Raw genomic sequence first — 18,579 nt, forward strand, 5'->3', positions numbered from 1 at the left:
CTTGTCTAGACACACACACAAAAAAAAAAAAAAAAAAAGTTGCCTCCTGTCTTTCAGGATTCCTTTTCCAAACCGTCATGCAGAATAATAGGGAACAGATTTAAAGCGCCCTGGATGTAAAAGCCCACATTCCTCATAAAGCTGCCGAACCCGAACACCCCGCGGCGAAATTTACTGCGTGTCCGAGTGGAGCGCAGCCCAGCCTTCGCTACCGGAGCAGCCGTCTTGTTCTACCCCACCATTAATAAACCCAACGTGGTCCTGCAGGCACCCAAAGTTGTCTGACACTTTTCTCCAAACCACCTTACAAAATGACACCGATTACTGCGATTTACCCATTCACAACAGGGTCATTTTACAGCAACAGTTCAGGCCAAGTACCTTCATCATGGGTGCTACAGCAGGAGGTGGGATTCAAACCCAGGTCTTCCAATTAATAAAAAGCAGGGCTACTGCTCTAACTCCCAGGCCAACTGCTTCCCACAGCACACGTGGTGACCCCAGGCAGAGACGGCCGTTCGTCGTCCTGTTGTCTCTGACCGCAGAGGAACCGTCCTAAAGGGTAAATGTCAGCGTAAACCATGCAGCGTCCTCTACATGAACACACAGTATGTACTGCATGTGTACTTTATTTAAAAGAAATAAAATATCACCACCCTGCAGGTGGCGTAGTGGTTGGAAACATCACCTGGCGGTTGAACAACTCAGGTTTGAATCCCTACTGTAGTAGTACCTCGATCGAGGCACAAATACACCCGGTGCAAATTACCCCGTACAGCAGCGTCATGCTCTGTGAATAAGGTGGTGTATTGATCAGACCCATCTTTGTCCGCAGGTGACCCCTTTGTCCCTCCTCGGGACGAGCTAGTGCACGTGTCCGGTTAGAGTCCCTGACCGCTAACCGTCAGACTGCGTTCTCGGCCCACCTGCGTTCCAGTGTCCAACGCGACAGGGCCAGAGGCCATCGGAGCGAAAGAGAAGCTTCTAGAAGGCCTGGCTTTTCCCATTGGAGTTTTCATGTTACCACGCTGCGTCCACAGTTTTATGTTTCTCGTTCTCGGTTTTCTTTTCGCAGCTCCCTAAACTCCGTCTGACTCGTTTCCAGAAGGTGCCAATTATTATTGCTTCTGTAACCCCCAGCGGTTCAACAGCGCGCGCGCAAGGAGGCGAGGGAGCGGCGCACCTCCGCCCTGACCCTGAACCGCGGTCGCCAAACTCGTTCAAATTACACCGTTTTACCGAGGCCCGTCAAAGAGCCGCCGCGGTCAACGTCCCGCTCCTGACCCCAGGAAGAGCGCCGATAGACGCCCTGTGGCAGGAAAGCAGCAGCATTTCCAGAGAAAAGCATATTGCAATAAAAAGTTGCGATTTCACAATTAATAGCTGTGCGGAGGAGAAGCGGCTGCGCTGCGGTGCGACCCAACACCAGATTGATGTGCGCCGGACTCCCCAAACCCCCAGTTTGGATGGAGGGAGCAGCTCTACTGTTTACTCAGTCAAAGAGAATATAAACATGGCTGCGACTCTGCATTTTACATCAATCAAGGGTGGAAACGCAGTAAATGGACTCAGCAGCCATTCAAGGGCAAGCGGTCTCGTTTCGGTCCAAGTTCGGGTTCATGCTCTACTGATCTGTTCCCCTCCTCATTTATTACATTTATATTTATCCATTATCTGACGTTACCGGTTTCTTTACCGTGATTTACCCATTGATACAGCTGAATAATGTTTACGGTATCAATTCATAGCAAGTACCTTAGGGTACGACAGCAGGAATTAGGATCCGAACCCGAGTACTGTGATTTTGAGCCGATGGCTTTGCCTGATGCTATTATGAAGAGGGGCTCAACTGACTGGCAAATGAAGGTCTGATAAACGCTAAACCTGACCCAAGTTAGTCTTCACGTTAGTCCCATAATGCACTTCCTTCATCTTATTCTGACCCATAACAACTGTGCCTTCATCTCTCCTGCGGAAAAAGCCGGCTTGAGCCTCGCGAGCTGTTGACCGCACCGCAGGTCCGTTCGAACCCCAATTCGTGAAAAGGGACGCTTGCGTTTTGCCCCCCCAACTGGAATAAAGCGTATTACGAATCGATCAGCTCCACATCTGATTTCACAGGCGTCGTTACACTCGTAGCGTGCACACCTCACACTCCAGCGGTGGAGTTACTCTGAATCACATAGGTTCAAAATCGAAAGCCTTCAGGTGCTTAAAAGGAGCCCCCTCTGTCCCTCAGAGCTACTGAATCCCTCCCAGCATTCAAGAAGGGTCTCAAACCCTCCAGCAAAAACTGATTTCCCATACACTGGCTGTGCTTCCACTGTTGCGCGTTTTCGTCTAAAGCGCTTCGTCTCTTCTGAAACGCATTTTGTTTACCGGGTTTTACATTTCTTAGATGAATAAATGTAAATTCTATTACCGGCTCCTGCGCTTCAGATTGAAGTACCTGCTTATCCCAGCACGCGCGGTACGGCGCGAGCGATCAATGCGCCGAGGGCTTATTAATCAATTAACGAAGCCCCAAAGGCAGCCAAGAGAGACGTCGATGGGCCACGACACGCACGCGGAAACAAGCCCAAGGCAGCACACCGTGGACGCGCTCTCCGGTTCCGGCAGTGCAGTAAAGCCACAAAAACAATAACAGAAACGATCAACGGTCATGGATAGTCCCTGTCCGAAATTGCCTTTGCGTGCTTTGACAAGCTTGGCTTTGGACTCTGGCCCCCTGGATGGTGGAGATGAGTGGAAATGTACTCGGGGTTTTATTGAGCACCAGCCTGCTGCTCTACACCCTTCCCCTCGAGGGCCTCGGCTATTGAAATGCCATTAAAGCGCCTCGACGCTAAAATTGCCTGTGTTCCTGCCTTTGCCCCAGATATTAAGCGATACTTCACAGCCTAAGCCCCCCCCCCGCATCGAGAGCAGTTCGAAGCGGATGCCGACAGGGTCACTCATGCGCAATCCCTACAACATTCTGATATCTCCTAGTGTCGCCCCCTGATGGTGGAACGGGTTCCCTGCACCTGTTGCAAGTGAACAATCTGTCAACCTCTCGAGGTGTGACACCAACCCCCCCAAAAACTCAGTAATTCCATTTAACGCCATGCTGCTGGATATTTTTCTACATTCTTTTACCATATTTCAACAGGACACCAGCTCCCTCCCCCCTCCCCGAGACCTCTGACCTTGAGACCCCGTACGAACAGTAGGCTCCGTCTCGCTGAGGGTGACGAAGAAGAGCGTGGAGATGGTGTCGCATTCTGATCCATTTCTGCTCCTGTTTTGTTTTTTTGCTCCAGGAGCAGGAGGACCCCAACAAGCTGGCCACCAGCTGGCCTGACTACTACATCGACCGCATCAACTCCATGGCCGCAGTGAGTACCGCGCCGGCCTCCCGTCCTCTTATTCCTCTCGAATTCCACCTCGGGATACATTCCACGCTCACGCACCCAGACCTATGAGACACGGTGGTCTCCAAGATGTTGACCAGCAGAGAAAACACATGAGTCAGCGTGGCGGAGATCTGTAAACAGCCGCTTCGCCGGAGCCGTCACGCCTCCCCGAGTGGATCCGACACGGGATCCAAACCACAGGCAGGCGCCTCCTACGCTACATGGACCCAATTGTGGTGCCAGCACCGGTCCAGGAAAAACCCCGAGCTGAAGGCGCACCGGTTTACAGGCAATGTTTGCAAATTCTGAAAGTTCGGGCACCTGATGATCGATCGGCAGAGTATTTCGTGCCCTGGGGAACAACGTTGCTTCACCGCGCCGCTGACTTTCCGCGATTCAGCTTCAGGTTGACGGTGGAAACAGGCTGTAGTGCAGTTACAGGGACCGTCCAGCAGGGGCGCCGCGCTTTTGTACCGCACTTAGTTTCGCGGTCCGAACCGGGACAACATCGAAACGGCACCGTTGTTCCTCATTCCCGCCATCCTCGTGTTTTGCGTCACACGCGTGCCGCACCGCGCCGGTCCTTGTGTGCCGACCGACCGAGCGAAAGCGCAAACTCGCGGAAAACCGCTCATGCGTGCCACCGAGCAGGGGAAGCTGGCGAATAATAGCGCTCCGTATCTGCTTCTGCTACACTACATTAACTTATTTGTTTACCTAGCTGCCATTACTGATCCGGAGCAAGTCGTACCGCTTACCACGGTACAAATGAGCTGTGTGCACAGCTGTTTTTGTTTATTGGTACAGTCCAGGCGAAATAGAAGATCGTATCTCTGCTGCAGGGTAGCAGCACAGCAGCCAACCCGGGACCCGCCGATCACGCGCCTTACCTACCAGCGCGCACTTTGTGCTTTGCGGCCCACCGTGACCCCTCGAAAAGAGCTGCGTTTCCCAGTCCGCGTCAAGGCACATTGTTAGCGTCGAGTAGCCAGCGATTAATAGAAACCTCGAAGCCAGACGCCATTTATGAAACTCAGATCAGGGTCAAGAGACAGGAAGGGGTTTAAATCCACAGGGCCTGCGCCCATCAGCCGGATTCTCTCAGACCAGCCCGAAACCAGCTAAATCATTAGGTAAACGGGGGAACTGGGTGCAGTTCAGGGACAAACACCAGGGAAGCCAAAATATGATATATGGGATATGGCTCTTAAGCAACAGCACTGTTTTACACCCACCCTCCAAACGGATCATACAGCATGCACCAAGAAAGGAGTCATGCGTGGGGCAGCAGGTAGCATAGTGCTTTAAGGCCCAGGAGCCAGGTTCAAATCCCTGCTCCTGGAGTACTGCCCTTGGGCAAATAATGGCAAGTAGTTTGGTATACAAATATGACACTAATTACAAAATTTATATTATTATCATCATTATTAACAACAACTGAAAGCAGAGCTTGTGCAGGTCCTGCTCCAGAGCTGCCTTGCAATCAGTGCTCAAGGTGAAGGGTTGAGGGGTCACAGTGGGTGAGCAGCACTCGAATGTGGGCAAAAACTTTCCCCTCCGTCACACACATACAGATTAAAGACTGGGAAAAGCTGCAAACCGCAGCGACTTTCCTCCGTGGTCCCCGACAGGAAACTAGCGCTTTTTATTGTCTCCTGCCAACTTTTCATTTCATTTTATTAAAAAAAAAAAAAATGCTTTCAAATCAAATAAACACGCACGTCTCCTGAATGGGGTTTTATTATGGAGCTAAGGGGGAAGAAAAGAAAAAGGAAAAACACAGTAGTGATGTGTTTTGAAAGCTCGGTGTGGAGCAGCTACCATTAGGCTGTCGTCACAGAGCAAACAGGAGTTGGCAGCACAGGAGTTCATAGCAAAACTAACGGAGGCCATAATGCCTCGCGAACGGTGGCTCCGGAGCTGGCCGAGCTTCAGTCGTCAAGGGGACCGCCCGCTACCCTCGCGCTGGGGAGCTTCAAATCAAATAGACCATTTCCCAAGATAAATACCGTGGGCCAGGCCTGTCCCTCCAGAGCTGCCGAGCTGATCTTTGGCAGGACAAGTCAATCCGGCAACCAGGGTTCGCATTTTCCGCGAGTGCAGCGGAGGAGGAAGGTCTGAGCGCACGTTAGGCGTTTGGGGAAAGGTGACCGAACGGATCATGCAGCATCCACACGCACCCACCTGATGTCTTACAGATGCAGACTCTGTTTGCGTTCGACGAGGAGGAGATGGAGATGAGGAATAAAGTGGTGGAAGACCTGAAGACTGCGCTGCGCACTCAGCCCATGAGGTAAAGAAGCACTTATCCAATTAAACAAGTCCCTAAACAATCAGAGCCCTTATTCCCTCAAACGAGCCTTCAGTTAATGAGGTCGAAGCCTTATTCGTTCAAGCAAACCTCCAACCGACCAATGAGTTAGAGCTCTTATTTGCTCAAACGATCCCCTAGGAGTCAGCTAGAACTTTAATTCACTCAAATGAGTGTCTCGTCAACCAATCCGGGGGTCCCCCCAAAGCCCTGGAGGTGAAGGTGGGGACAGATGCGGTACGGTAATTCCGCACGAAGCACCTCGGACACGCGGGTACGGAACGAACCGTGTGGAGTGCCATAAACCCCCCCCCCCCGCTATGTTCCCCCACCTTGAAACACACCGCAATAAACACGATATAGATTTGAAATAGCACAATAACAACGTAGGTGTGCCAAAACATGGTGCGTTGTGGTCAGCGTGGGGTCACGCTTGCAGCAGGATCCATGCAGCCGGTTCATCCTGTAGGAGTTTGACGTGCACACGATTCCTTCCCTGCTCCGCAACTGAAATACATCCAGTTAATAAAAACAAAGTAATTCAGCAGGAGTACTGTTGAGTCTCAGGTTGAGTACTTAGGAATAGTACGTTTTAGGGGACTGTATGTTGGACGTCGGTGCCAACATCAGAGACGGGGGTATTTACTGGGTAGAGACTTTGGCTCACATTTACATTTATTTATTTAGCAGACGCTCTTCTCCAAAGCGACTTCCAATGAACTCTGCGTAGTGTTATCAGCCCACACGCCTTATTCACCGCGGTGACTTACGCTGCTAGATACACTACCTGAAACGCACTCTCTGTCACTCACACACTATGGAGGAACCTGAAGAGCATGTGTTTGGACTGTGGGAGGAAACCAGAGCACCCGCAGACACGGGCAGAACCCGCAAACTCCACACAGACTGAGCGGGGATCGAACCCACGCCCTCTCGAATCACCCTCCTCGCGCTGCGAGACAGCAGTTACAAAGTGCAAAGATGTTGCTTATCCTCTTTCTTCTTATTGAAATTAGTTTCATTCATCCTAGACACAAGACATGTCAGTTTATTCCTTTCAAGGACACTCTTCTCCAAAGCAACTTACTCATCCGTACACTAGAGCGACACGTAAGCACACAACGGGCCACGTGGAGTCACCAACTGACGCAAAGCGCACATCTCTGGACGGTACGAGGAAAGTGACGCGGGCACAGCGAGAACGTGCAAACCCTACGCTGACTGAGCGGGAATCGAACCCACGCTTCCTCGTACCACCCAGGCGCTGAGACACACCAGCGCTGCTCACTGCACCACCTGATTTGTAAACCGTTACTCGGCGAAGACGCAATTGTAGTTCTCCGAAAATGACAGTGGCCGTATAGAGGGCGGCTACATTTCGAAAGTCGTTTTAACCCATTTCCAGCGTTCGGGTGGAAATGAGTTGCCGAGAAACTGCATGTTATTCATTTTCAGTGCCTTCAGCGCCCAAGAAATGTTTATTTTTCAGTAGACAAGCACAAAGAACATGACTTTCCCAAAAAATGCCCCAGATTTACTGAAAACCGGTGTCCGCGCATTAGTTGCACAGGATTGTGCACAAACAGAAACAATTGAATTGCAGCGAGTGGAATAAACACACGAAAGTCTCGGGCCGCCATTTGGACGTGGTCAGATCGCGCAAATATTTACGAGTCTGGGTAGTCTCCCGCCATGACACGCGACCGCCCTGCGAACGCTTCACCGGCACAGACGAAAGCCGGGACCCCGCTGCCGTCGCAGAATAAGCGGGTAGTTAAGCCAACGTGGGACGCCGTGCTTTCCGCGCTCCACCGCGATCACGTTAGGGCGCGCCTGCTGTTTTCGCCGAGCGTCGACCTCTTCGCCCGCGGTCTCGAGCGCGCGCACGGCGCTCCGACTGCGCGTCTGCGGGTTTGCTCGTCTACGCTCGCGTTTGATGGCGCGCGTGCCTTTCGCAGTGTTTATGGCGTTTGCGGTGGCGGGGTCCAAGTTTAGACCTGGCCCGCGCGTGTGGGGCGAGTGGCGCGCGTGTACTCCCGGCATCCGAAAACAAAAAACAGCGGGCCGCGTCTCACTCCATCATCAAAGGAGCGTTATAAACCCATGGAACCCACCATACCAAAGAAATGCAAAAATGTAAGTATTATGTTTGAGAGGGCAACTGTAATTACACTCCCCACCGCACACACACGCACACACACGCGCAATGCACTGTCCGTACTGTTATCTCAGCTTTCTAACTGCATCACCGGGACTCCTTCCTTCTTGTGATTAGAACTCGTATCGCTGGGTAGCGTTACTGGGTTTGGGGCTCAGAGGCCCGTCTAGACAGGGTGGCAGCGGGCGACCCCCAGGGTAAAGTCAACGGGGTCCCTTTCACCGGTCATTAGTCGGATGAGGCCGGTCGCTAATGGATCAGACGCGTTGATGGACGCGGTCTGGCTGGGTCAGTCCCGAGCACACAGCCAAAGTTCAACACGAAACAGCTGCTTCGCGAGTACAAGTGCCGAAAACAACAAGTGCTGGTCCTACCAGGCAGGAAGTTGGTCTTAGCAGTTCATTAATGGCTTCTAACCGTATTCGCGGCTAGCGTTCGGAGCCCGCCAACCTAAAATGTAGCCCGTGTCGCCCTCGTAATCTCGAGCGTGCAAAGTTATTTCGCCGTTAGAAAGACTCAGAAATGCGCATCTGGTTGACTGCTGGATTAGTGAAGCGTCAGGAAACGTGGCCTAATATTTTTAACATCAAATTACATAAAGGATAGCTTTGCTAGCAGACTGGCAGTACAGCTGTGCTCAGTCGCCATCTTGTTATTATATCGTTTATGAATCGCTGACAGAAAGCCAAAGGTTCCCTAAACATCGCAGTGTTATAAGTGTGAATATTCCACATACTTTACAGGGCAGGAGAATATTACATGTCAGGAACGCGATTCAAAATTCCCCAAGTGCTCGGAATGAACTGCAACACCAGTTAGCAAAGCCAGGCGCTGCTTGATGGACGTGAAGTGCTGGAAGGCCCTCTTTGCAGCAGCCGGTGACTTTGGGGTAAAGAAAAGTTCAGTAAAGGGCCACGAAAGCAACAGTTTGACACTCAGCGGTTTTGCGCTGTTGATGCCCTTTGAAAACCCGCTGTCCTCCATCATGGTGGAACACAGCGTTTCGAGATGTTTATTTTTCTAACTTCTGAAAACTCCGAACGTACAGAAAAACAAATCGAATCCAGAGCTTTCATTAGATGTTTTTCAGGAACTTAATATTGTACCTTTCAAGGCGTTGGATGTGCCGATGTTTTCTCTTCGATCTGTGTCAATATCCCACGTTCGCCCTACAGGCCAGGGCTGGAGTAATTAGCATCTAAAAGGAAACATGGGGAAAAGAGAAACGGGCAAGGTAGCTTCGGAGAACCAGCAGTACGAGGTTTACGTTGGCCTCCTTTTAAAGAGCTGGACGGGGAGACCACAGACTACCCCATGTTGGTGTATGGGAATTACATACAAAGAGCGTGTTGACAAAGCCAATTCGGACCGCTCGGTATTCCTACGACCTCCAAAGGGCAACGACGTGTTGTGAACTCGTGCCAGAGCTCGTAATGCAGCAGCAAGGCTACCCAGACAGTTGAAGCCATTGCATGGAAGCCACAGGAGGAGAAAGAGGATCAGTTCATCCAGGGGCAAGAGCAGCTCAACCAAGAGCCCAGGATTCGCCACCGCCACTTACTGAGGGCAATCGCTGGTGGCAGGCATGTTGACACGGACCAAAAATCGTAGTAACAAGGGGTACGGAAGAATTATAACACGGGACCTCCACTTCATTTCGTGCTCCATCCCCTCCCCCACCTACCTCATCCCAACATTCTTTGAAGATCGCCCCACTCTTCCCTTCTAGTCCTCCTCTTACAGTCCTCTCCCACTTACCAGTGTATACTGGACCATCACTGCTCTTCTCCATCATGCTAATTTAATTCCGTCTTCCTGGATCACCGTCAGCGCTGGCTCAGCTGCTGTTTCAGAGTCGAGGACCTCGGCCCAGTTTCGCTCGAGGGGTTTTGCGGGGGTCAGTTCATCCTCGGCATTCAGGCCTTGATTCTGTGCATGTTTTTTTAGCACTTGTCCCCTTTGTTTTGTTTCTCGATTGTCTTGTGTTTTTATTGGAACTATTCCCCACGCAGCCCTGGTGTTCAGCCACCTCTGAGCATTACTCAGCCTCCTCGTTGTGGGTCAGCTCATATCATACACGGGCCTCCAGAAGGCAGGCCTCCTTGGGTAAGGCTGAGAACGTAGGGTTCGCTCCAAACACGCAGGACTTGGCTGGCCAAAACGCAGGCTAAGCAGAAGGGAATAGTCTCGTAAGTCGGCTCACTTAACATTGGTTCCCATGCTCGTCTCCAAAGTTAAAGGAGAAAAAATAAAAATATGATTAAATAACTGGCCAGGAGTTCACGTAAACGGTTTGTTCTTTGTTCTGAGAACTTGTCAGCATCGAAGACCCTTTAAATAAAACAGGAACATATGGTGTCGATGGCGCGCATCCCAGTTTGTGAGAGAGGGCAACTTTGTGTGCTTCCGTGGGAGTGTTGGAAAACGGGTGCGACCCGTCCACCTCGCCCCAACTCACGGCAGACCTATGACTTCAACCCACCATAAACCCTCCTCTGCTGTGCGCAAGTATAACTAGAGAGTTTAACAACGTGGCCTGCCACACTGTCTCAGTTGAAGAACGCGATCGTCCATCATCGTACTGTCCACCAAGTGATCCGCCTGCATCAATGGAAGCCCTCCGTCTGATTTAAGTCCTACCCATGTGTCCCTTGTATGGCCCAAACTTTCCTGGCACTCTCTCAATCTGAACCTCCATTTTTTAGAAGATGAAGGTCTGGGAATCCTTGTGCTTTACGACCTAGTGTGGAGCCCAGCTGGGGTAATTCATTGGTCTGAGAATGACCTCATAGTCCAAGTCGAGGTCTGGGTTTAAACCTGACATAGTGTTTCGGCGAAAAGTCGAAGGGCACATCCCTAGACGTCATCTCCGGGACGTATCCCCAAACGAACCTGGACAGATGTCACTTATATAAGTTTATTGCTGAGTGAATACGAGACATTTAACCTCTACTTCTATCCACTGGCATTTGTAACTATGACTATAAGCAGTTTCCAACAGATAAACAGCTGCAGACTGCGACCCATCAGATCAATGAACTGATTTGGACACAATGTCTTTAACCACATTATTGATCACACATGTTGAATGCTGAAAATGGCACGATTTATCGCATTACAGCCACGGTCTCGTGGAAGCATCCCAGCATATTGGAATAAGGTGGATCTTTATAACACTTGAGCAGCACCAGGTGAGATGTAGAAATGTGTTATTAAATTGGGATACAGAGAGGCTGCAGATTGGCTGTGTCATATGATAAAGGAAAGATTTATGCCTTCTGGACAAACAGGATGTTTTGCATGTTGGCAAATGAGGAAAAGCTGTAGGAGTGGCTGGATCTTGGAGCTCTTGTGTTGGTGTCAAAACAATAGTCCATTATATAATACATTATTGTCTCCCCCGCAACTCACCTCTCATTTCCCGATAATCTCTCCCTCTGTTCGAGCCAGCATTAAAGCACCAGGCAGGCCTTCCCACTAAAGACAGACGTGAGAGAGCAAGAAGGGAATTTCATGAATGGACCCTAATTTTCCATCTAGACAGCCAGCCCACACAGTGTATCAGTGCATTAGTGCATTGCTCTAAATCTTTCTTACAGACAGTGCTTTAATCCCTTAATAAGCCTTTAATTACCCCTGCTTCTTAAAAATTGTGTTGCAGTCATTAGAACAATGAGTCGAAGGCCACATTCAAGATAATGTGATGAAAAAGACAGAATGTTTCCCGTGCAGAGTCCTTGAGGGGTTTTGTCTAAAGTGCAACACAGGTAAAGTGCACGTTCAGAAACTTAATTGAAGGATCACTGCCATTTGTCTGCTCTCTGCGGTGGGATTCTGCAACGCCAAGGCTTTGTGGACTTGTGCGCTGCAGAACGACCAGGATGTAGCGCTTTTATGCCACCGCTCACGATTTTACCAGCTCTTTTTTCTCCCGTCACTTCTGCAGGTTTGTGACACGCTTCATCGAACTGGATGGTCTCACGTGCCTCTTGAATTTTCTGAAGAGCATGGACTATGAGACATCGGAGAGCCGCATCCACACCTCAATCATCGGCTGCATCAAGGCTCTGATGAACAATTCGCAGGGCCGTGCCCACGTGTTGGCCCACCCCCACAGCATCAACACCATTTCCCAGAGCCTGCGGCAGGACAACATTAAGACCAAGGTGGCTGTGCTGGAGATCTTGGGTGCTGTCTGCCTGGTGCCTGACGGCCATAAGAAGGTCTTGCAAGCCATGGTGCACTACCAGAAGTATGCTGCAGAAAGGACCCGCTTCCAAGTAAGCCCAGGAAGACTAAGGCTCTCTTCAGCCTCCCCATTTGAATGAAATTTCATGATTCTGAAATGCTTGTCCTTTAGATGAAAGGTATACACTCATGCCTTCTCATATTTACCGTCAAAAATTATCGTACCACGTGCACCATTCTTTACCCAGGCACTTTATCTTTCATAATGCTAAAAAAAGTCAAGAGGGCAGCGTATAGAAGTATAGAACCTCAGCATCTCCTCCACTCACCACAGACACTGCTGAATGAGCTAGACAGCAGTACTGGGCGCTACAGAGACGAGGTCAACCTGAAGACTGCCATTATGTCCTTCATCAATGCTGTTCTCAATGCTGGAGCAGGGGAGGTAAGTCAAACCAGTCTGAGAGCTTGAGGCAATGTTGAGCCCCAGAGTGGGCATCATGTTTGCTTTAGCTGATCATTCAGAGATGCCTGGTAAACTGATAATTGTTTTATGCAACAAACCATCGGAGTTTCCATGCCTTGTAGCCCCGTTAGCCGATCAACCTGGGTGGCTGCTGGTAAACTGCTGCCATTCTATTTTTCCTTGCCTGCTGCATTACAATGCTGATCCAACCCACTTCAACAGGACAATCTGGAGTTCCGCCTCCATCTCAGGTACGAGTTCCTGATGCTGGGGATCCAGCCGGTAATTGACAAGCTGCGGGGACACGAGAATGCCACCCTGGACAGGTAACCAAGACTAAGACTAACCGGTCTTTCAACCTTGTTCCACGGATTATCCCTTATATAACTGCAAGTCACGGATCAATCAAAAAGCAATTACAAGTGCAGCGAAGCTCTTTACCCTTTGGACCAAAAAACCTTGGTGTGTGTGATTCTGTAGACACCTGGACTTCTTTGAGATGGTGCGAAACGAAGACGACTACGAATTAGCCAAGCGCTTCGACTTGGTGAGTGGAATAGGAATGTCTCCAAGATCAAAAATTGAGTAATTAAATTGTTCTGGCCTCAAATTTCGGGCTTCACTGGCCGAGGTGGTTGACACTGCTGTTTCTTGTAAGGTGCACATTGACACAAAGAGCGCCAGCCAGATGTTCGAAGTGATCAAGAAGAAGCTCAGCCACACAGAAGCCTACCCCCACCTGCTCTCCATCCTCCAGCACTGCCTCGAGATGCCCTGTAAGTTTCTGGTCTCCTTCATACACTTACTCCATCTCCTGAAAGCTAATTAGAGTCAGTCAGATTCGTTCTTGGCCATGAAGGTCAAGTTGAAAGGCACAAGCAGGAACCTCATCCATGGAGTGGCTGTGCATGAGGCCTTTTGAGATTCTTACCTGTCTGTCTCATCTGAGGCTATGTCTGAAACCATGAGCAGAATGAATGACTTCAAGGCCCTAAGTGGGGGCCTTTATCAGGAAAGGACTTGCCAAAGAATTGAACATGACAGTGTGGAGAATCGCCTCTGACAGTTCTGGCCCACTGATAGTTCCAGTTCATCCCCCAAGTAAACTGGACGTCTCCGTTTTCCTTCACGAGCCCATTAAAATGATAAGGTGTTCGCTGTAAATATGCTTAGCTGTGCGTCTGCCTCTGAACTTTGATCCCCTCCCACCCCTGCCCCCAGACAAGCGTGGAGCAAGCAGCTTTCAGCACTGGCAGCTGCTGGACCGCATCCTGCAACAGATCATCCTGCAGGACGAGAAGGGCGAGGACCCAGACGTGGCGCCCCTGGACAACTTCAATGTCAAGAACATCATCCGCATGTGAGCGCCCTGCCCTGCCGCGCACTGCCCTGCCCTGCCCTGCCCCACCTGACCCCATCCTCCTCTGCCCAACATCCACACTGTCACCACCCTCACACCTTGGGGCATCTCCAACTCCTATGTTTTAAGCGCTGCACATTTCACACTGTAACTCGATGCCCTCTTTAAGAATACAACTTCCTTTAAATAATAATATCAAGTCTCTCGGTCTGTAATTCTACCCTAATTTGAACCAGATGAGCGTTTTAATTTAGCTCTAATTTTTTTTTGAAGTGAACCAAGCTGCATGACGCAACTAGAACTGGATTAAGAGGAGCTCTTGCAGACAGATCTTCCCAAATTAAGCATAGACTGTACAGCATCCGCTACCAGTGGGATCCTGGCAGATCAAAGCAGGGCCTGGCGTCCAGCGGCGCCGAGACGCTCCAGCGGTTCAAGCTCGAATGGGCGGACCTTCAAAGGCTAGGTCTTCTGGCGCACAGAGGAGCGCTGGACAAACAGACAAACAGACGGAGACATGTGGGGAGCTGCATCTCGGAGCAGGCCGACTAGGCATGAGGGAGGGGAGGTGCTGAGTGGACAGTGGTCAGCCGGGATGGGGAGGCTGCTGTGGAAGTGGAGGAGATCAAGGGCAGGAGAACCCGCTAATCTGAGCTGCTAATTCAGATGAGTTTTCTTGAGACCCCCCCCTCCATCCACACAAAAAAAGATCATCTTGAACACAGAGTAATAGCAAACAATACAATATAATGGAATAATACGACAATCGGAAGAAACAGTTCAGTTTATACTGGTGACTTCCTTGAGTTTTTCTTACATGTGTTTCAGATCAAGGTTGGGATGTGTTGTAGCACTAATGCACCTTGAAGGGAACGTGTACATTGCAGACATCAGACTCTCAGTAGTCTCTCTTATAGCAAGAATGACCTAGTAACAATCAGATTTTTTTTCCCCTCCTACCTTTAAATTTCCCCTTTACTGTCTTATCCTTCCACTGTCTGTCACCTTTACCCTGGTTTCTATTGCTTACATTACTTAAGACACCCAGAGCGATGGTCCTTCTGTTTAGTCTAAGTCTTGGACAAGGTGCAGACTGCTTAGTGTATGATATTTTTTCACCCAAATCTCACATATAACTGTTAAATCTTTATGGTGCCAAACGCCAACATAATTTAGAACAAGTCTAACCACTACTACCGCTATTTTTCAACGCATAATGGGACACAAATAAATCTTTTAACATCCAGTAATGTATATATTAATGCTGCAATTGTTTTTTGTTTCCGTGAGGCTAAATTGCGTGTGGAAAATGACAAATGTGGAGAATATATCTCCTCATCTTGGCCGATTGCCAAAACTCGGGCCGTTAAATTAACTATTACTTTCGGTTTATGGGGAACAGATGATCGTCTCATGGGCTGGGTAATAAGTAAAAGAAAGGAGCGCGTTGTTATAAATCATCACAGCCCGAAGGATGACGACTGAGACAACTCAGTAGGCCTATGAGAAAAATGATTCACTGCCGCTAACATGGCTAAATTAAATTCCGTTTTAAAACCCCACCCCCCATACAAGCACATTGAGTCTTCACAACTAATCCATTTGTAATTCCATACAGTATATTAAAATTATATTTTTCTATGGAATAAACTGTTTACAGTTTATTTTAATAGCATATAAAGAATATGTAATTAATAACCATTATTTGTCTGACACCTTTATCCAAAGGGACTTACAATGTTAGTTTTGTGTACTAAGTTACTAGCAGTGATTTACTCATTTATATAGAGGGCAATTTGTACTGCATCATTTCAGGGTAAATATCTTGACTGATGGTACTACAGCAAGAGTGGGGATTCAGATTCCAGTTCTTCAATTGCAGGGCAACTTCTCTTACCCCTACAGCACCCACTGCCCCATAACTGGCAACGTAAAATTGTGAACATGCACCTATGTGCAGCATGATGAATGCTGTTTGTTTCCGCTGCCAGGCTGGTGAACGAGAACGAAGTGAAACAGTGGAGGGATCAGGCAGAGAAGTTCCGGAAAGGTGAGACCCCCGCTGAGAATCACACGCTGTCTTATGTAACTTGATGGTTCGGTGGACGGTTCCATCCCAAGCCAAAGAATTTACACGTGTTGCACTAACAAACTGATCCTGCTGGAATTGTGTGGGGACATGAATTGGTAAGCAACTGGTCATAAGGTCAGTTCTTTAACGACTACACCATCTACCACCCTATACACTTCCTGACCCTCTTGGATCCCTTCCATCCCATTCGCACAGAGCACGCGGAGCTGCTGGCCAAACTGGAGCGGAAGGAGAGGGAGTGCGAGACAAAGACGCAGGAGAAGGAGGACATGATGAAGACGCTCAACAAGATGAAGGACAAGCTGCAGAGGGAGGGTGTGGAGCTGCGGACCGCGAGGGAGCAAGTGCTGGACCTGTCCTCCCGCATCAACGATATAGGGGTGAGCAAGCACCCAAGTTGCACTTCCCACTCGTCCAATCGCCGCTCCCTACCAGACGTCCATCCCCGGGCCGCGGTTATGGATCAGTTACACAATCAAGTTTTTTCTGAAGCATAACCACAAGGTCCCTCTTGGGACTAGAACATGTGAACCACCAGCAGTCAAATAAAATGCCCCACAAGACTAGAATCTGTTTTATAATCATCTGCCTGATGTACTTTATTTCAGCGTTCAATGTGTTAATTACGGTTTTTCCATCTCCTTCTCTTATCTTGTGCCACCAGGGAGGCAATATACCATTCCCTCCTCCCCCTCCACCACCTGGTGACCCTCTTGCTCCCCTCCCTCCCATGATGGGCAGCTTCCCCCCTCCACCACCACCTCTGCCATTCTCCTGCCCTCCCCCTCCTCCACCGCCTCCTCCTCCAGGGGGTCCACCCCCTCCCCCTGGAGCCCCGCCCCTCTTTACCCCAGGAGCCCCTCCTCCTCCAGGACCACCCGGCCCCCCGGCGTTCAGCACAGGACCTCCTCTGCGCACAAAGTCCATTCCTCAACCCTCACACCCTCTCAAGTCCTTCAACTGGTCCAAACTGGGGGAGGTAAGTCTCCAGAGCATTACATCTTAATCTCTTCCTGATCATAGCCGCCGTTAGCAGGTGGCGTAGAGGTCAGAGCTGTCGCCTTTCAACTGAAAGGATTCAGGCTCAATTCCCACCTCTAGCTACAGTAACCCTTGATCAAGGTACTTACCATGAATTAACACAGTAAAGACTGCCCAGCAACACCAACTGGTGAATCACTGTAAGTAGCTTAATGCTGTAAGTGGCTTTGGAGAAAAGCATCAGGTAAATATATAGTATATTAGTGAGACATCCAGCATTTTCTCTTAGCCAGAGATTATTGCCAGGCTTGACTTGCAATCTAACCGTCTGTTCTCAACTGTATCGACATATTGCACGTGAGATCAACCCTAAAGAAAAATACATGAAATACAGCGTGTATCATAGTACCGCAGTTATTAAAAGTATGTTTAGTAAACACTGTGTACAGCGTCCATTACCAGTGCAGTTAACACAAATCAGTGCAGCCCAGTCTTTCCTCTTGCCGCTCAGAACAAGATCAACGGCACCATCTGGCACGACATCGATGACCTGCGGGCCTTCAAGATCCTGGACCTGAAGGAGATTGAGAAGATGTTCTCAGCCTACCAGAGGCAGCAGGTACGGCAACTTGGAGAGTCGTGCCAAGGGTGGCAGGGGTCGCGGGTCCTTTCCCATTACCCAGAAGGCCTGGAGCAGACTGCCACTGCAGCCTGGGTGTAGAAAAATGCAGCCATTCTGTTTCTGTGCATTTTTTGCTGCCTGTGATGCCTTGCTGTATGAGTGAGTGAGTGAACGTACGTATGTGTCTATCTGCACATGTGGTTGGAGCTCAGTACAAGCCTGGCTGAAGGCTAACATTAGCAGCATTTAGAAACTGCTTCCCTCGCTATGTCTGACTCCACATTATTTGCCCTAGAACTAAAGCATGTTGTAGCATCAGCACTGCAGTTCGGAGGGGTTGGCAAGGATCAAGGATCTTCTGTGGTCCTCATGGGACGGCCCGAGGGGGATTATCATAGCCGTATCCATTTGGCCAAAACTACCAACGTCAAGGTTTCTTGAAGTACCACCCTGAAGATCAACGTAATCGCCCTTTATTGAAGCTATGCTACTTAATGAACTGTAAAAATAATGACGCTTGTAATGTTTTATTTCATTCATAATAACAAATGTTGGTCTGCAGTTTATCCCAGTGAAGATCTGATGCCAACCAGCCCCTCTGTAGAAACCTAAAGCTCTGCTAGAATAGTGAGCGCTTCTTGAGTTGCTAACCTCCGCATGTGTTTCAATTTTTGTTTTCTCTGCGCTCCATGGCTGCCTGGGTAGGAGCTGCTCACTAACCAATCCTTCAAGCAGGTGAGTCATGCCGACGGGGGCCGCCCACCTGTTATCGCGTACGCACCTGGACACGCACCTGTGAGAGATGCGCCCGGCGTGTCGAGAGCTTTCGTAGCCTAAGCCGTTGGTGGGGAAAGCTCCTGTTGCACATGGAGAGACGTGAATAGTGTGAGCAGAGCGGGTTCGCCCCATGGGAAAACCGTTTTTGGCACGGAGAGGAGCCGAGGCGTAAGGCGTGGTGCGTTGAGCTCATGCGCACCGTTACCTGCCGGCCTTTCGGGGGCAATGC

The 18,579-nt window shown here is 49.7% G+C and overlaps 1 protein-coding gene across 5 annotated transcripts in view; it reads left to right on the forward strand.

Annotated features, from left to right (window-relative positions):
* Nucleotides 1-18,579, forward strand: part of daam2 (dishevelled associated activator of morphogenesis 2) — an 87,892-nt gene that overhangs the window by 54,994 nt on the left and 14,319 nt on the right. For 3 of the 5 annotated variants that reach the window (XM_018731385.2, XM_018731376.2, XM_018731393.2), the window contains exons 4-16: nucleotides 3,303-3,377; nucleotides 5,594-5,688; nucleotides 11,811-12,144; nucleotides 12,387-12,497; nucleotides 12,741-12,844; nucleotides 12,999-13,065; nucleotides 13,177-13,294; nucleotides 13,740-13,878; nucleotides 15,870-15,928; nucleotides 16,166-16,350; nucleotides 16,635-16,949; nucleotides 17,463-17,570; nucleotides 18,279-18,308. In XM_018731385.2, coding sequence (XP_018586901.1) covers nucleotides 3,303-3,377; nucleotides 5,594-5,688; nucleotides 11,811-12,144; nucleotides 12,387-12,497; nucleotides 12,741-12,844; nucleotides 12,999-13,065; nucleotides 13,177-13,294; nucleotides 13,740-13,878; nucleotides 15,870-15,928; nucleotides 16,166-16,350; nucleotides 16,635-16,949; nucleotides 17,463-17,570; nucleotides 18,279-18,308 — 1,740 coding nt within the window. Of the gene's footprint in view, nucleotides 1-3,302; nucleotides 3,378-5,593; nucleotides 5,689-7,570; nucleotides 7,843-11,810; nucleotides 12,145-12,386; nucleotides 12,498-12,740; nucleotides 12,845-12,998; nucleotides 13,066-13,176; nucleotides 13,295-13,739; nucleotides 13,879-15,869; nucleotides 15,929-16,165; nucleotides 16,351-16,634; nucleotides 16,950-17,462; nucleotides 17,571-18,278; nucleotides 18,309-18,579 lie in introns of those variants that run through there. The other 2 variants (XM_018731401.2, XM_018731409.2) reach the window with 2 other exon arrangements.

Source organism: Scleropages formosus, chromosome 15 (assembly GCF_900964775.1).
Source record: "Scleropages formosus chromosome 15, fSclFor1.1, whole genome shotgun sequence".
In the NCBI taxonomy this organism is placed as follows: domain Eukaryota; kingdom Metazoa; phylum Chordata; class Actinopteri; order Osteoglossiformes; family Osteoglossidae; genus Scleropages; species Scleropages formosus.